At 50.0% G+C, this 16331-nt stretch overlaps 6 protein-coding genes across 6 annotated transcripts; 4 read left to right on the top strand and 2 right to left on the bottom strand.

Moving 5' to 3' along the window:
- Positions 1-742: 742 nt before the first annotated feature.
- BDQ94DRAFT_141616 (uncharacterized protein) lies at positions 743-1129 on the top strand (the record flags this gene model as incomplete). Its single annotated transcript, XM_026765864.1, has 1 exon — positions 743-1129. A coding segment is annotated over exon 1 (250 nt), but the record flags the coding sequence as incomplete, so codon positions are not given.
- A 2933-nt stretch (positions 1130-4062) lies between these two features.
- On the top strand, positions 4063-5065 carry BDQ94DRAFT_169434 (TBP family protein; the record flags this gene model as incomplete). Its single annotated transcript, XM_026771293.1, has 4 exons — positions 4063-4331; positions 4406-4493; positions 4572-4986; positions 5049-5065. The coding sequence occupies 4 exons, from the start codon at positions 4063-4065 to the stop codon at positions 5063-5065; spliced, it is 789 nt and encodes a 262-aa protein (XP_026627525.1).
- Positions 5066-6925: 1860 nt separating this feature from the next.
- On the bottom strand, positions 6926-8775 carry BDQ94DRAFT_141606 (NAD(P)/FAD-dependent oxidoreductase). Its single transcript, XM_026765863.1, has 3 exons — positions 8676-8775; positions 7618-8602; positions 6926-7550 (listed from the first exon to the last, which is right to left on the bottom strand). The coding sequence occupies exons 1-3, from the start codon at positions 8722-8724 to the stop codon at positions 7259-7261; spliced, it is 1326 nt and encodes a 441-aa protein (XP_026627524.1). The 5' UTR covers positions 8725-8775; the 3' UTR covers positions 6926-7258.
- An 83-nt stretch (positions 8776-8858) lies between these two features.
- Positions 8859-10205, top strand: BDQ94DRAFT_141604 (class I SAM-dependent methyltransferase). Its single transcript, XM_026765862.1, has 2 exons — positions 8859-9112; positions 9197-10205. Exons 1-2 carry the CDS (start codon positions 9006-9008, stop codon positions 10092-10094), a joined length of 1005 nt encoding a protein of 334 aa, XP_026627523.1. The 5' UTR covers positions 8859-9005; the 3' UTR covers positions 10095-10205.
- Positions 10206-11203: 998 nt separating this feature from the next.
- BDQ94DRAFT_141602 (uncharacterized protein) lies at positions 11204-12172 on the bottom strand. The gene has a single exon (XM_026765861.1). It carries the CDS (start codon positions 11745-11747, stop codon positions 11274-11276), a length of 474 nt encoding a protein of 157 aa, XP_026627522.1. The 5' UTR covers positions 11748-12172; the 3' UTR covers positions 11204-11273.
- Positions 12173-14624: 2452 nt separating this feature from the next.
- BDQ94DRAFT_169431 (uncharacterized protein) lies at positions 14625-16271 on the top strand (the record flags this gene model as incomplete). The annotated part of the gene is made up of 2 exons (XM_026771292.1): positions 14625-15064; positions 15140-16271. 2 exons carry the CDS (start codon positions 14625-14627, stop codon positions 16269-16271), a joined length of 1572 nt encoding a protein of 523 aa, XP_026627521.1.
- Between the last annotated feature and the right edge of the window lie 60 nt (positions 16272-16331).

The raw sequence follows: 16331 nt of genomic DNA, 5'->3' as shown, positions 1-16331 counted from the left end.
ATCTATTCCCTAACCTCACAACGCCGTCATACAGTCCCTAACCCCCGCAACTACCATGCTCTAAAGCAGCAATCCAGACCGAACCTTCACGAAATCCACTCAAGGAAGAATCTTAATCACCGAAATGGTGCGACACAGCTATAAAAGACGCGCATCTATCCCAGAGTTCCAAAACGTGGCTATCAGGCCTACTACGACCAAACTCACCATCACCATCATCATACTACAACAACCGATCAACCACTCCTCAAGAGCAAACATGGTCTCCAGTTCTTCAACCAGCATGCCATCAACTCGCACCATTACCACTCCTTCTCCAATCGACGACGAAGACGTAGAAGTGGTGGACACCCCCTCCACTTCTTCTACTTCCTCTTCATCCCCTTCATCCATCCGCCTCACGGCCGCCGGAAAATGCAAAGCGGAACTCAAATCCGGCAACATAGGCCTAGAATGTCCCTGCAACAGGGGCGTTTTCCTTCTCTCGCACACAAACGATATCGGAGATAAATGCGTCGAGTGCGAGCACACCATGGCAGATCACAAGGGCGCTGATACCCAGCGAAAAGGCATTTTCTTCCCCATTCCTTTTCCCCCTCTATCTCTACAACCCACATCCACACCCAATCTCCACCAACAATAACAATAATATAGTAGAAGAACCTCCCACCCCCCGCCACACTACCCTCACCAAACTCATGAACCTAATGGACCTCTACCCCCTCCTCTACGTCCGCGGCATCCCCGACAGCGGTAAAGGAACCGTGAACCAATTCCGGCGCGATAATTTCATGCTGATGACTCGCGAGCAAGAAGCGCATAGTTTCTTTCTTCCTGTGGATAAACCGCTTGAGGAGTTCGACTCCGAGGAAGATCTCCTCACGCAGTTTGTTAATTCGTTTAATCGGCTATGTAAAGAACCGCGGTTCTTTTTCCTGGTGCTTTATTTTCTGACCCTGTCGGCGTTTATGGGGGTTCGGTTTCTTGAATTGGTGGTTTTGCCGTATTTGCCGGCTCCGGGGAAGGGGATGAGGGGGTTGAGATAGGAGTCTGGATTAGTATTTTGGCTTCTAGGATAAATGAGAGAATGTATTGAATGTATGCTCTATAGGAGTTGGTGTTAAGTTAGTATTCAAGAGTATATGTGTTGTAGTAGATAGTAGCTGTAGGGCAGAATATATATATATATAGTTCCCAAAACGGAAAAATCACCACAGAAACCGGTGTACTGACGATCCACGATAACCATAACCCAATCGTAATAAACTAAGAATATCCTTTAGTTAGTTACTACTGCATCAACTATGCAGCGACCGAAAAAAGGGGGGGCCAACGTGACCGCCAGATGATGATGATCACATGAAAGGGCACAAAAACAAACGACCCTATGACGCCAAGCTCCCGAATGCGAATGCGATGCTTTTTGCCGCTTGCCGAACAAACAAGCAAGCAAGTAAGCAAGCGACAACTAACGCTGACAGCCCATGTGATGTTACCGACCGACTTTTTGTATTTATTTATTCCCCCGTAGTTGCATAGAAAATTATTTTGTTGACCTTTCAACTACTACATTTGTGTACAGTAAGCTGATTCTCACTGAAGGGATAGGCAACAGTTTGTACCGACGGAGTGGTACGGGATTATTCTAGTCATGATGTCCTCCGTCCGGCATATACCCATGGTAAAGTGAAAAGTGAAAAGTGAAAATAGACATGAAACGGATCCATCCCACACCAACCATTCTAATAACAGTAGATATTCCGGGGAGGCTGAAGTTGGAAGTAACAAACTTAGACGGAAAGTAAAAAAGGTATGGGAAAGGCCACCTGGCCGGATTACGTATTGAAGACGGCTGGAGCCGCTGCCTGCCGACCGACCGACCGACCGACAGTTGAGTCAAAAAGTCGCGTCGCGGAAGTTTTCCTTTGAAGCTGAGATTTGAGTTGCGCGTTAGGGAAAAAAAAAAAAAAGGTCAGTAGCCTATGACCCTTGTCGAGGCTACTTCCGTCCCCTGCACTAAAATTAATGAATGAACACCGACCGCAGCGCAAGGCTACGATCGGAGGGGGCAAGATTAGTGGATCAAATAGGCTGGTAATGGCCTGAGATCTACTATAAGTTGTCTGGGGTATGTTATTATGATGGTATGGAACTTGGCTGGGAAGCGGCAAATCAAACGCCAAATGAGAGGCGAGAACGGCCTCGCGCGGGATGAACCCCATGACGCGACCGACGACGCGACCGGCGCGTACCGGGATGAGCAGATTCACGACTGGTCAACTTTCCTGGACAAACAGAACGGAAGACTGTGACTCAAGAATGAGATTCATCGATTTGATTAGCCGCTGTTGATGGTAGATAGCTGTGACTGTAGTGTAAGTACTGTGGAATCATCTTGATGATCATCGATGTATCGGGCCCAAACAAAAACAAAAATCTCCTTCCCCCAGGGTTTTTGTGTGCCGGGAAGAAATCAATCAGGAAGAGTGAGCGAAAGGGATCGAAGAAATTTTTGTTCAGTTGGCCAACGCTAAAGCGGCAAGGCAAAAGAAAAGAAAAGAAAAAAAAAGAGAGGGAGTGAAGGGGAAAAAGCCGAGAACAGTAAGGCGGCATGATTGGTAGACTGAAGAATGGATGGACTGGAAAGTGGGTCAGAGTTATCAGTTGCAGGAGCGACGCGGACTGGCTGGGGAGATGAGTGGCTGCAGGCCTGCAACCCCAGCGTAAGGGGGGCGACAGCCAACGAGAACGGGCGCAGGCGTGATGAGTGGAGTCGCCGATCAACAAACCAGAGATGACGGAATGGCGCTTGGCCACCCAAGAGCCGCTAGTGGAGGCGCTAACACGCAGCGAGCAGTGCCAGAGCGGCCACTTCCATGGGTGAAAATAGGTGAAAGCGACTCACTCGTCGCTGCTTTTGCCGCCGCCGCCGGGCCCAGCCCCCCCTGACGCCAGCTGCGCCCGGGCGCTGTGACTCAGCCTATATAAAGACCCAACCTCCCACTTTCCTGTCGCTGTTGGAATTTTTGATCCTGGTCTTGGCACCGCCCGGAAAGCCATACTGTCCTCTCTTCCCGCCCGCCATCCTCCCCTCCCCTCCCTATACTCTCTCTCCACACTCACGTACGGTTTGCAGAGATTACTGCTGATATCAGCTGTTTATATCTCTGCTAACAACCTGCTGGAATCTAAACATTTTCCGGGAAGAAGATTTTTTTAGGAAGCCAAGAAAAGAAAAAGAGTATCAAATAGGGAAAGAAAAATTCTTTTTCTTCCCTTTCTCTTTTCTCTTTCTGACTCCACCGTTATCAGTCCCCGTTACTGAAACAGGAAGTTTGCAGCCTCAGGTGTGCATCTTCGCCACTCTCTCTCCAAATCGCAGATAGACATTCCCAATTCATACAAAAACCAAAGAAAAGCAAACAAAACACACGCACCTTCCTCCCCTCACAAAAAAAAGTTGTGTCATCTACCACAAAAAAAAAAACAACGTGCTTTTTCCGTCACTTCACACTCCCTTCCTCTTCTGCACTTGTTCACTTACTTGACCCATAAGTCTGTGAACGCTGCTGCTCTTGAGTTAATCTCCCTAGAAAACACTTCACTGTGCTTTTCTAGTCCCCTGGTTGTTGCCTTATTCCCTCACCTCCATTCATCCTATCCTCCTTCCTCCGCGGCGGCTTTTTGTCATCGCCTGTCACATACCTTTGCACTCCACCTTGACTTCATTCCGTTTCGTCTTCGAAACGGTTTATCGCTTGGATCCCAAGGCAGTATTGCTGCAGGGGAGACATTGACTTGTCCATCTCCCGCAAAGGGTACGTTGTTCTCTTCACTTGGCTTTGACCTCACGTGTATTGCCTATCTCAGGCAAACACTTCAGGGAACCTGTTGCTCTTTTGAGTCTTCCTGAGCGTCATCTCCATCTGTCACTCACCTTGTCTGTCCTCTCTTGACTGACTTTGAGTTCTGCGTCTCCACAGACTGCTATCTGAAAAAAGCTTTTCTATTATCTCAGCGTCGGCTGGTTTACGGCTCGAGTACTCCACTACTCACGTCGCGATGGATTCTCTTACGACCCATCCTTCTACCGCGCAGCAGGCCCGGGCCTTCACTTCCCCCGCTTCTCTGTCCTTCCCCGGTGGTGCCGGCGATCTGACTCCGCCTTCCGATAAAGACGGAAACATGGCGATGGCTCAGGGTGCGAATGGGATGATGAACGGTCAGCAGCAGGGAGGAAATGCCACTAATGGCAACGGGGTGGCGCCCGCAACTCCAGCTGCGACTCCCGGTGCCAACACTCCGGGAAGTGGCATTGTGCCTACGTTGCAGTGAGTATACTCTTGCTGTCTCTACTTCTGGGTCACCAGATTACTGAACAATGATCTCTCTTTTTTCTTTAAAGAAACATTGTCGCGACGGTCAACCTTGACTGTCGTCTGGACTTGAAAACGATCGCACTCCACGCAAGAAATGCGGAGTACAACCCTAAGGTATTACTTTCCACACCTCCCTGTGCTTGATATGTCAGGGCATAGTGTGGCTGAACTGTTCTTTTTTTCTTCCAATAGCGTTTCGCGGCCGTGATCATGCGTATCCGAGAGCCGAAGACGACCGCTTTGATCTTCGCCTCGGGCAAGATGGTGGTTACTGGTGCCAAGTCGGAGGATGACTCCAAGCTGGCTTCCAGAAAGTACGCGCGTATCATCCAGAAGCTTGGTTTCAATGCCAAGTTCACGGATTTCAAGATCCAGAACATCGTGGGTTCTTGCGATATCAAGTTCCCCATCCGCCTGGAGGGTTTGGCCAGTCGCCATCACAACTTCAGTTCCTACGAACCTGAGTTGTTCCCCGGTCTTATCTACCGCATGATGAAGCCTAAGATCGTGCTGCTTATCTTCGTCAGTGGAAAGATCGTCCTCACTGGTGCTAAGGTCCGTGAGGAGATCTACCAGGCGTTCGAACTGATCTATCCTGTGCTTTCGGGTATGCATATCGCTCTCCTCGCTTCGGATCTGAAGTGGACCTTATGCTAACCAGCTGTAAAGATTTCCGTAAAGTCTAAAAGGGCATCGCCTTTCTCAGGAAGATCTCGACCACCTCGTCCTTCCCATCTTCATCAACTTGTATTAACACTCGGCTTTTCCCCTTGCACTGGCCCGCGAGGTTGTACTATGAACGGACAACGCGCTTCAACCCAGCACGGCTGATGCATTTTTTCCTGTTCCGATTCTCTTTTTTCTTCTACACCTTTGCACATCACGATTTTCATACTAGCATCTGTACGGCGTTCGAGCGATTGGTCTCTATTATCTTTTTTTCCTTCCTGTTTCAACAAACAAAGTGTCTCACCATCTTAGATAGTCGCACACCGCAGATTCAAGGGGGCGGTACTGTGCGCTGGTCGAATGGTTGCCTCCTTCTAATTATTGGTTTTCTGTTCTTTGCCTATTGGCAGTGACCCTCGAGTGATGGCCAAGGTTATCGCTCGAGGTGGTTCGGACCTCCGAGGACTTGCTTGCTATTGATTCGGAGGGTTAACTCTCAAGCTCAAGCACCCAAAAAAAAACTTTCGTGTTTATTGTTCTAGATCGCTACGCTCTGCTACGGAAGTGGATGAAATAAACTGGGAGAATGAAGGATGGGCGCGTGCCCAGGTTCCAAATAGTGGCATAATCATTTTTTGACTATTGCTTAGTCCTCTTGTGGGTAGAAAATGAACTTGAGACATGCATGCATCTGGGTTTGCTCCAGTGTCATATGATGTAGCACGGCAGTGTGAAACTGTCGGACATTAATCTTAAGTCTGTGTAGCTTGATAGTCTATAGTTTAATTAAGTCTTGGCCAATGTCTTATTTAAGTGTGTACCTGATCCTGATAGATAAACACTGCGGACGGGACCCTTGCATGAACCAATTCCCCGTGATTTGGGGTATCCCAACCGTTCTTCTGAAACAGTGGGTGGTACATTACTGATGTCATGCCACTAGACGTGTCTGGCTGTATGTAGTACTTCGCGTGTAGGATTTCATGTGCGTTTGAGATCCGGTCGGTGGTGTTGATTCAAATGAAGAAAAGCTCTAGTTTAGTGTACTCTTATCCTTGACTTTCTTTCCATCTAAATATGTTTGTTTCTATTTGGGGCAATTAATGTAATGGGATATGTATCTGTAGCAGTCGGTGCTTGTTTTGTTTGCTAATCAGCTAGACGAACATGATGATGCTAGCAAGTATCACCGTAGTTCTCTAGTTAGTGGTAAGTAGTATGTGTTATTGTTTTAATTGCTTGGTTCCATACTGATTGTCTTTTTTCGTTTTTGTCAGCATCGATCAGGAGGTACCTTACCCATCTATATATCATTTGGTTAGCATACACACATCAGAAAGGGCGATGTAATTCAGAGATGGACTTGCGTTGTGTGTAGAGGTGACGGAAGAACCTTAAACTCGTCAGACATCCTGTAAAGCCAATCATATCTGTAATAGGTTGTCCTCTGAAAAGGCGTGGGATATCGACCACATGCTCGCACTCCCCAGTCAGCTGGTGGCACTCGGGGCATATCTCCGGGTCAGGCCCGATGGTAAGGGGGGGATATGCCATGTTTGAAGGGACAATCAATCTCGACTAACCTGATGTGAAGTTTGCACTGCATCCTTGAAAAGACATGGCGCAAATAGATGGGAGTTTGGCTGGAAACTTCAAAGGAAGTAGGAGAGTTGGTGAGCGAGGACGATAAGTGAACGAGATGGTCAGCTGTGTTGTCAGTAATCGATGAAGGGAACCCTGCTATTAGCGGGTGACTTGTCTGGATACTTGGAGCAGAAAGCTCTAATCTTTGTTTTTAGCAGAATTGTCGACGGATTTCAGGGAGAGAGAGAGGGTCGATTGTGAGGTTCCATTCCGATAGAGGTGACATGACTACAGTCGAGTACATTTTCCAATTCGCTTCCTTGCGTGGTTGATAGATATACTAGAAAGGCAGTAACTGCCCATCCTGCTTAGGCAAGGACTCTCTACCTTGAATGTGAATTCATGTACTATCACCTTGGGTGTGAGTTTACTGGACGGATATATTCCCATGTCTTGCAGTTGAACTGCCCAGTTTTCCTAGGATCGAGCCAGACGATGTCTCGAAATCTGCATTTCATCCGACCACATACCTTCCACTGCATATTTACACCATCGATATATACCGTCTAGTGAGGTCGACGGAACAGCAAACTCTAATCTATAGGCACGTATCACTTTTTTTTCCCTCACAACAAACTGCCCCTCTTCGCCTTTCTCGTCTTCAACAACTCATCCATCAACCGCATCCCCTTCGGTCCCGAGCGACTGCCATCCTCGGTTCCATCAAACTCACTCTCCGGCACTGCAGCAGGCCACTTCCACAAGTCCTGCAGTGCAGGCTCCAGCTTACCTTCCAGCGCGTCGACGATCTTGTCGCCCAGCACGGGGAGGAACTTGTATCCATGACCACTGCCGCCTGTAGCGAGGAAGAGACCAGGATGGTCGGGGTGGTAGGTTATGATGAAGTCGCCCTTGGGGCTGTGCCAATCACAAATGTTAGTCAGGCATTCAATCGGAGACCGCCGAATATGACAAGGGCACTCACGTATCAGTATACCAGCAGATGCGAGTCTCAGCGAACGGCCGATCCGCAAAGGAGGGAATCAGCTCCTTCAAAGCCTCCCGGAATGCTTTTTCGCCTTCAGCAGGAATAGGAACTCCCTTCTCTGGCAGACTGACTTTCATTCTCTTTCCTTCATCCTGGGCGGTGCCAGGAACCGGGACCTGGACGGGGTTAACGTAACCGTATGCATGTCGGGCGATCTTGAGCATGTTGTTCCGCGGCGGGATGATGAAGATGCCCGTCGCGAAGTTGAGAATCGTAGGCATATGCTCGAACCGCTTCTGTTCTTCGTCCGAAATGCGGATGTATGCGATTGCTTGACCGGTCTGGACGGTTCGACCGCGTAGATCGACGAGCTTGGCGGTCCAGGCTCCTGTTGCGAGAATGACAAGGTCGGCTGTTAGGGATGATCCGTCTGCAAGGTTGACTCCAGTGACTCTGTTGGACTTGTCGTTGCTGTATTGGAGACTGCTCACGTCACCGGTCTTGAAGATCACTTTGCCTTCTTGGTCCAGACGCTGCTTGGTGTACCGGACACCCGCTTCAGCATCGGACCAGCCTGAGCCCCAGTTCACGTAGCCTCCTTCGACGCTGAGATTCACTCCGTAGGCCGGGGCGGCACGTGCGACGTCCTCGCGAGTGGGGAGGAGCTCGACATCTTGACCGGGGATTTGCTTGACGTTTTCGTAGCTCTTGTTGGCGTAGTCGCGGGCATTGGTACTACCGGGAGGATAGACCAGGAGGAGACCGTTCTGGGTATAACGGCCTTCCTTGCCCCAGTCGGTGTTGCGCCAGAGATCGAGAGCCTCAGCGGCGAGTTTGGCGTAGTGTGGTTGGGAGTAGTCGGCACGAACGATGCGAGAGGAGTCGACGGAGGAGCCATGCGGGTTGGGGATTATCGGGGAGGCTTCCAGGAGGGTGATTTGGGAGTTGGGATGGCGGTGCGAGAGGGAGAGAGCCGTAGATACTGGATTGAATGAGCAATCTGGCTCATGCTGAAAACCCGGGGAAATGGGTGCGGTGTGTGTGGTGCGACTTACGGCCGAAGACCCCTCCGCCGATGATAAGAATGTTGGCGGGGAGTGACATGTTGCGGGCGGAGGAGCAACAATCTATGAAGAAAAATGGGAGAAGTGAACGGGATAACTTGAGAGGAGGTGGACTCTCAAGAGATGAGGGGAAATAAGAGGCTATATAGTTGGTGGTATGATTTGGAGATGCAGCGATAACGGCGCATTGGCAAATCAAATTAACAAGCCCGTGCCTGATTGTCTTGGCGGTCGGTGTCCGATCTTTTGAGTTTCTCCAACTTCTCCATCTTTTCCTCCCACCTCCGCATCTTATTCTACATCACTCCAGTCGCCGCAACCATGAGCGCACCACGGGTCGGGCGAGCAGCGCTGAAGAAGGCCAAGTTGCCTGCTTCTGCTTCTGCTTCCAAGCCAGCGCCTCGATTCCCAGTGGCAGACGGCACCGGGTTAGTCTCATCGACTCCGCATTGCCCGTGTCTCTCTTTGTCAGTCACACCTGTTGACGCCTACTGACTTACTGTAATGTGCAGGCCCAAAACCCTACCTAAACGTGCCAACCAACACCTCAAGGATCTCCCTTCCACGCCCCCGTCCACCCCCGTATCGCCCAGAGTCATGACCATCTTCGGCGTCAGCGCCCTCACTCTCAGCACCTACATCGGCTACCTCTACGCCTCCTACCGTCGCGAAGTCACTCAATCGCAATCCCTCTCTGTCCCCCACGATGTTTCCGACCGCTACAACCACACCGCACGCACCTTCGACGCAGACGTCGAATTGTCCGAGAAAGTCATGCGCATGGGCTCCAAGCGCGCAGACCTGATCAGTCGCGCACGCGGCGACGTCCTCGAAGTCAGCTGCGGTACCGGCCGAAACCTCCAATATTATGAACTCGGGCAGCGGAGGGGACTGGATAGCAAGGGACGCGCAGGCGTGCATGGGTGTCGGTCCGTAACATTTGTGGATTTGAGTCCGGAGATGGTGGAGATTACGAAGGCCAAGTTCGCGAAACAGTTCCCGGAGCATGAGGTGCCGGTGAATTTCGAGGTACAGGATGCCGCAGGCGTGCCCAGGCGTCCGGTTGATCCGTCACGGAAGGGTGATGAGGGTTATTATGATACGGTGGTGCAGACCATGGGGCTTTGTTCGATGCCGGATCCCGTGGGCACGTTGCGCCATCTGGGGACGGTTGTTGAGCCGAATAAGGGAGAGATCTTGTTGTTGGAGCACGGGCGGTCCCACTATGATTGGCTCAACCGCATCTTGGATAATTTGGCGTCGGCGCATGCGGATAGGCATGGATGTTGGTGGAATCGGGATATTGGGAAGATTGTGCGGGATAGTGGGTTGGAGGTGGTGGAGGAGAAACGCTGGCATTTTGGGACGACGTGGAAGTATGTCTTGCGGCCGGCGAGGACGGAGAAGTGATGGTGTCGAGGATGTCACTTGTATATTAGCTAGAGTTCATGATAGACTTGGATGACTGGATGTATTTGTAAATATGCATGGCGGGTATTATAATTATCACTATATAATAGACAGTTTGGGTCACAATGTGAAGATGACTTGCGTATCTACTCGCTACTATTCACCTTAGCTGTAGTAGCTGTACCTTGTAGCTCAAAGTAAATAATGAATGTCGGTTCTACGTGAAATATGAGGGAAGTATAATACTATGATCATAGTAGCAGTGATTTGACCAGTGACGTTCTCGAATGGAAACATGAACATACATCTAATCCAACCAAGGTACTACAGTCACTGAAACACCAAACCACTATTCCACTCCCAGTTCTTGTCCATGCACTACTATAATTCCCCAAACTATATTTAACCATCACTAATATTGAACTCTAACTCATTACCCGACAACCAACATGATATCCCACCACCCATGCCCCCCAGTCACGCGACGCGAACACATCACCCCCCAAAGAAAGAACTACATCACCGGGCCAACAATCCCAACCCAGAACCGGTGTCGAAGGAGACCAACAAAACCATGGTTTGACCCGATCACCTGAGACGATAGAAGTAATAGATCGTCGAGGTGAAGTCAAGATGGCGTTGTTGTTACGAAGATGCTCTGGATCTGCGGGGTAGTATAGATGTGTTGGCCTGATTCTGCACGCACTAGATTACATGGAGGCTAGGCTGGGCTGGGCTTATGCTTACGCTACTAAAATTTCTTTCTTTTTTTGTACCTGTGCGATGAATGTAAGTATGTATGTCCCCTCACAGGATACAGTGTATATATTATATACTATGTGAGTATTGTAGGTGTATGTGGGATAGAGTTTATGTGTATATTGTGGTGAAGGAGGGGCGGAGAATATTTTCTGTTTGTTTGTGACGGTGTTGTGCAGGTATTGATGGATATATTGAAGTTTGGGGGTGGTTAGGTACATGCTTTTAGATGTAGGGAGGGAGGGGAACATGCGGTCTATTATTGGGGTGAGGATTATTTACTTCGCGTTGAAAGGCACGGAGAGTGAGTACTAGCCACTGACTGGTCAGTGTTCCGAGGGCCCTGATCTAGACTACTATGTATAGCAATTCAAAATTCAGGAGTGATATACTCCGGCTGACGCTTGCTTCTCATGCCATTTATTCTTCACATAAACGGTATGTCAAATAGATCGATACATCAGTGTCTGTGAATACGAGAGCTGAATAGTGGGACAGACCCATCACCAAGTACCGTGCATGAAATCCAGACGATCTGTGCACCGACAAAAGCTGAAGAGGTGGGATGCCGATGCCGATGACGATACACAACTTCAATTCCAACCTGTCTGTCCTGTATCCAGCTGCAGATGCTGCCCGCCACGGAAGAGTGGAGATAAAGTACATACATACATTGCAGCATGTGAGTTGTACGACTTCCCTTCCCTCTACCCACCCCCCGTCTGCCTCCCATCCTCTCCCGTCCATCTGCATTGCATTCCCTGGACTGCAGGAACTATGGCAATTGCATACGTACAATGATGAATGCATGGTGGAGTGAGGTGGAGTTGGGAAAGGGTGGCTGTGACTGATTGACCCATTGTCTTGTCTGCATTGTTTCTCTGTAAAGAACATACCTGGAACAATTGATAACACTTTTATCCCTAGGCAACGAGATGGAGATAACGAGTTACATATCTAGCAGGCAACAAGACAGGTAAACTAACTATGGAGTATGAAGATGAAACTGGAATGATTCATATCGTTGGTGATGGTGACTCAGATGATTGGTGAACCGTCATCTATCGCATAAGGTTGGTGATCCCTTGCTGAGATGTGATACATCGCCCACGATATCCCGATCTACAGTGAGAGAGGCAGATAATAATTACTGTGTCTGTGTGTGTACACACACATACACACACATCGCATAGCTGAAGCCATATACTCCGTACCCTCTCTGCACTGATCACCACTATCTACAAGAGACTGGCCAGCTCCCATGCTACTGCATAATGTGCATGACAGCCTCGTCGCGGTATCCCAAAACCCACCCTCCCAGCCAAGGCCTGGAGTGGCGAGGCCCGGGTTCCATGCAGAAAGGCGCGCGCTGTGCCCTTTGTCCAGCTCTGGTCTTAGCGCGACCTCTCATCCATCCGATTGGGTCCTATTCCAATCTTCTAGACGACCCGGCATCTACTCCACTGTCGCCGATCTGATTCGCTATAGGCTCCAAACGGCGACGCTAGGAACGATTATCCTTGGGACCGCGGTTGTAGGTGGAGCTACGTGTACACCCTGATTCGTTGCGTTTTTGCCTGCCTCCATTTCTCCTACGAAGTTAGTGCATAAGTCAGTAACTTGGAAGGCTAGCGCCTGCAGCAGCGCTATGCGCTAGTGTAAGGCTCTTATGTGTAGTAGTGCTTTTCCTTCCTTTCATTTTTTTTTTTTTACCCATTTTTTCTTTTTCGGTGGTGTGTGTGTCCCTTTTTTTTCTGTCCCAAGGTTTGGTCTTGCTTTTCGAGTCCTAGCACTAGGCGCCCATGGCCAACACACTTCACACCCACTTGTCATGGACCAAAGCATTCCTTCAAGCTAGGCAGATGAAGTACCATGGAAGGTGTTAAAGCTATGATGCATCTACCCGTAGGTGGTTGCCGCCGTTTTGCCGTCACGGTGGGAGGGGACACAGTATATCCCATTGTACTTTAAGTTGTTGCCCCGTAGTTTAGACAAAACGACCGAGCAGGAGACTTGTAACTTGTTCGAGGCTAGAGAAAAGAAGAAACATCAAATCCGATGGTCCCAAAAAATGGTCCGATTTTCGCGGAATCTGTCGGTGAGAAAAAGAAAACAAATAAACAACTACTCCGATTTTAGTCTGGAAGTCAGAAACTGGGCTGTAAGTAGTAAGTCAGTCAGTAGGTCGGTCGCCTTGATCGCGGGATAAGGATGGCTTGTTTGTTTCTGTCTATCTATCAGAAAAATTTCTGCGCAGCAACCAGGTCCCAAGGCGCTCTAGTGAGCTGCAGGTTAGCCAGCAGTAGCTACCCGATTCGCCCTCCCTGGATTGACTCCACGGAGCATACTCCATTATGGAGTCCATGCAGAACCTCAGTTGATCACGGTCTCCTCCGCCAATCACCATCGCGGGCTTTCATTCTGGTCGTCATAGACACATGGTTGGTTCCACCGTACTTTTTGCCCCTTCAGTCCATCGGCCGTGTTTAGTTTCGCTTCTCGCCCATCTTTCGCCCTCCGCCGGTGTCCTTCCCAGTGTGTCCAGTTGACGCTCTTTTTTTTTTTTGCTGGAGGTTGCTTTGGTCGCGACACACGGACGTTTCTTTCATTTTGAGGATGGGAATTGGGATAAAGCGGTGTAGATGTGTACATCCTCTAGTCTCTTCTTAGTAGATTGTATTCAATCTTCCGCCTGTGGGGGGTTGCTAAAGGGTAAGAGATAGGTCCAAAAGCAGCGACATCAATCCCCTAGAATGGAATAACAAAAACAAGACACATCTTCAATTTTGAATTTTGAATTTTTTTAATTTTTTTTAATTTTTCGTTTCGTTTTTTCCCTTTCATGGAGGGAATCGGAGGGGGGGGGCACACCAGTTCCAGTTCCCTTCCCGGCATTCCTGGAAATCCCCAATAAAATCAACCCCCCCATCGTGCGTCGGACCAATAATCGCCACCCTAAAACATCCACCCGTTTTTGCCCATTTTAATTTTCAACCGGGGCGCAAAAGAGAGAGAAGAGGAAGAAAAAAGAAATTTTTTTCTTTTCGAAAGGTGGAAACCATCTCATTCAAACTTATCCCAACTTGAACATATCCACCTCACGGAACGGATTCCTCAGGCTTCGTGCCTTCCTATTGTTATTTCTATTACTATTTCGATTACCATCGTTGCTGCTTCCTTGTTCCGACGGTAAGTACGGCCGGACTCTCACTGGCCAACGATCGTTCCGGTGATTATTCCATTCCCATTCCCTGGCCTTTCCATTGCTCTCTTTGCTCTCTGTCCTGTCTCCATCTTCCCGTGCAGCCGGTCGGCATCTCATCATCATCACCGCCGCCGCCGCCCATCCTTCCCTAACTCTCCCATTCCCTTCCCATCCATTCATCCATCCGTCCATCCTCCCTCCCTCCCTCATCCTTCCCCCCCTGTGCACCATACTTCCTGTAACATTTACCCTACTTCCCCTTTCCCCCCAAATCTTTCCCACTATCTCTCTTCTATCCTATTGTCCTTGTCTCTCTATCTGTCTCTGTTTATCTGTGTCTCTCTGTGTGTTATTAGACTATTATCTTGCTATTGCTACTCTTAGTGCTACTTTTATTTCCCTGTTTCTATACTGTATTGTTCCTTCCTCGTGTTTTTGTGTGGTTATCGGTATACTACTTTACTACTACTACTTCCATTATCGCCTATCGTTCTCCTATTTCCATTGTACCCCTACTACACTTTTTGACCACCTTCCTTCCCTTCTTTTTTTCCGACTACGCAGCTATGCCTTATAATACACGTCGCAAGTCGCTGTCGCTCCCCTCCTTGGGAATTCATCTCCCTAATACATCTCGCCGCTCCCCCTCCGCCACAAAATCGCCTCACGCGACCGATGACCAGCTCCCTCCCTCCAAGAAAGTGAAGCGGTCGCACGACTCGGCATACTCGCTATCTCCCGAGCCTTCCTCGTCTTCCTCTGCGCGCACTCCCGATGGCAAGGAATCCGCCGCTCCTCTACGTCAGAGTGGGCGGCGCGGGCCTTTGGAACATACGCCACCGCCATCCCCCACCGATGGTACTGTCGCGACTAAGATCGACACCGAGGGGATCAATGATGACATTGTGGTTGGTGTGATTGAGCAGTTGGAAAAGACTGGAAACCGTCCTCATTTGGTTAAGGAGTTGGCTGCCGTCCTTATCGCGTTGAACGAGAATGTCGCAAAGTACGTTCCCCTCTTCTGATCTTCCCCCTCTCTATATGTCGCTGGCCATACTAATGGGACATTTTGTCTTTACAGCTCTGCGAACCCTGCAGCTCTTTTGTCTTCTCGGTTAAGTGCCTACATGAAGCGCCCGTGGACCGCCCTGGCGCCCTGTCCTATAGCAAAGGAACTAGTCCCAATCCACCCGCGCAAAGTGTACTACTACTTGACGACATTGCCCCGTCAGCCTCTCCCAGAGAACTCGGACGATGTTATCATTCCTGGGGTAGAGGGCAAGGATATCACTCCCAGCGTCTCCAGCGCCGATCTAGATGAGGAAGACGCGATGGCGCGGGAGCGGTCGCGCCTCAGCCCCAGTCCAGAGGTGGATCTGTCTTCTCCTGACTTCGAGGAAGAGTCTATCGACTTGGACGGTCGCAATGGCCCCGTCGGTGCGTCAAGATCTGGCACCGACTTCAACGACCATCACCACGCGCGTTTGATGCACTCCAACCGTGCTGCCTCCCCGCCATTGGAGGGAGACGAGAAGGAATTCACACAAACTGCTAGCGCCGTGCGCGAGCGGGCCTCGGAGCAAAAAGGAGGCCAGCTTCAGATTCCGGGAGGTGGCTTTTCTGCCCTCTCGGAAGGCCTGAGCGAGTTGCATGATGGAGCGATGAGCATTTCTGATTCCGTCGAGGACAGCCCTCTCTCCTCCATTAGCGGTGATCGCATGTCGGACGACCAGGATGGCGACTACTTCTCGCACAACGCATACCAGCAGCAGTCCCCTCTGCAAGATCATCTCCAGCAGCAGCAGGATTTCGATGACGCTGCTGTGGCTACTCTCTTCGGCACATCTCCCTCCCCCTCCCTCACATCTGTTGCCTCATCCATCTCGTCTGGCACGAGCGTGGCTTCCGATGACGGGCTGGATGGCGAGACGCAACCTGAGACCGTCGGACGCACCCCTCAGATCAGTCTCCCGGAGGATCTGACCGTCCCCCCGGTATCGGCGCTCAAACGTTCCATCGACATGCTGAACAGTGGGCTTCCTGACCTGGACATGAAGATGTCCGATCTCAATGAGCAGGACGATAAACTGCCTCTGGGAGCCAGTGCCTTTGCCAGCCAGGATGTCGAGATGGTCTTTGATTCGTGGCGAGAGCTGCAGAGTCCCGAGACCGTGGAAGTTGATGAGCTGGACGAGATGTTCGGGGAAATCTGAACGTCGTCGCCGCGGCACTTCTCATCCACCAACCGATAGACTAGAGGCGTTTGGATCGTG

This window comes from Aspergillus welwitschiae (assembly GCF_003344945.1).
Source record: "Aspergillus welwitschiae strain CBS 139.54b unplaced genomic scaffold BDQ94scaffold_12, whole genome shotgun sequence".
Lineage (NCBI taxonomy): Eukaryota > Fungi > Ascomycota > Eurotiomycetes > Eurotiales > Aspergillaceae > Aspergillus > Aspergillus welwitschiae.
This window is presented reverse-complemented; position numbering and strand designations above follow the sequence as displayed.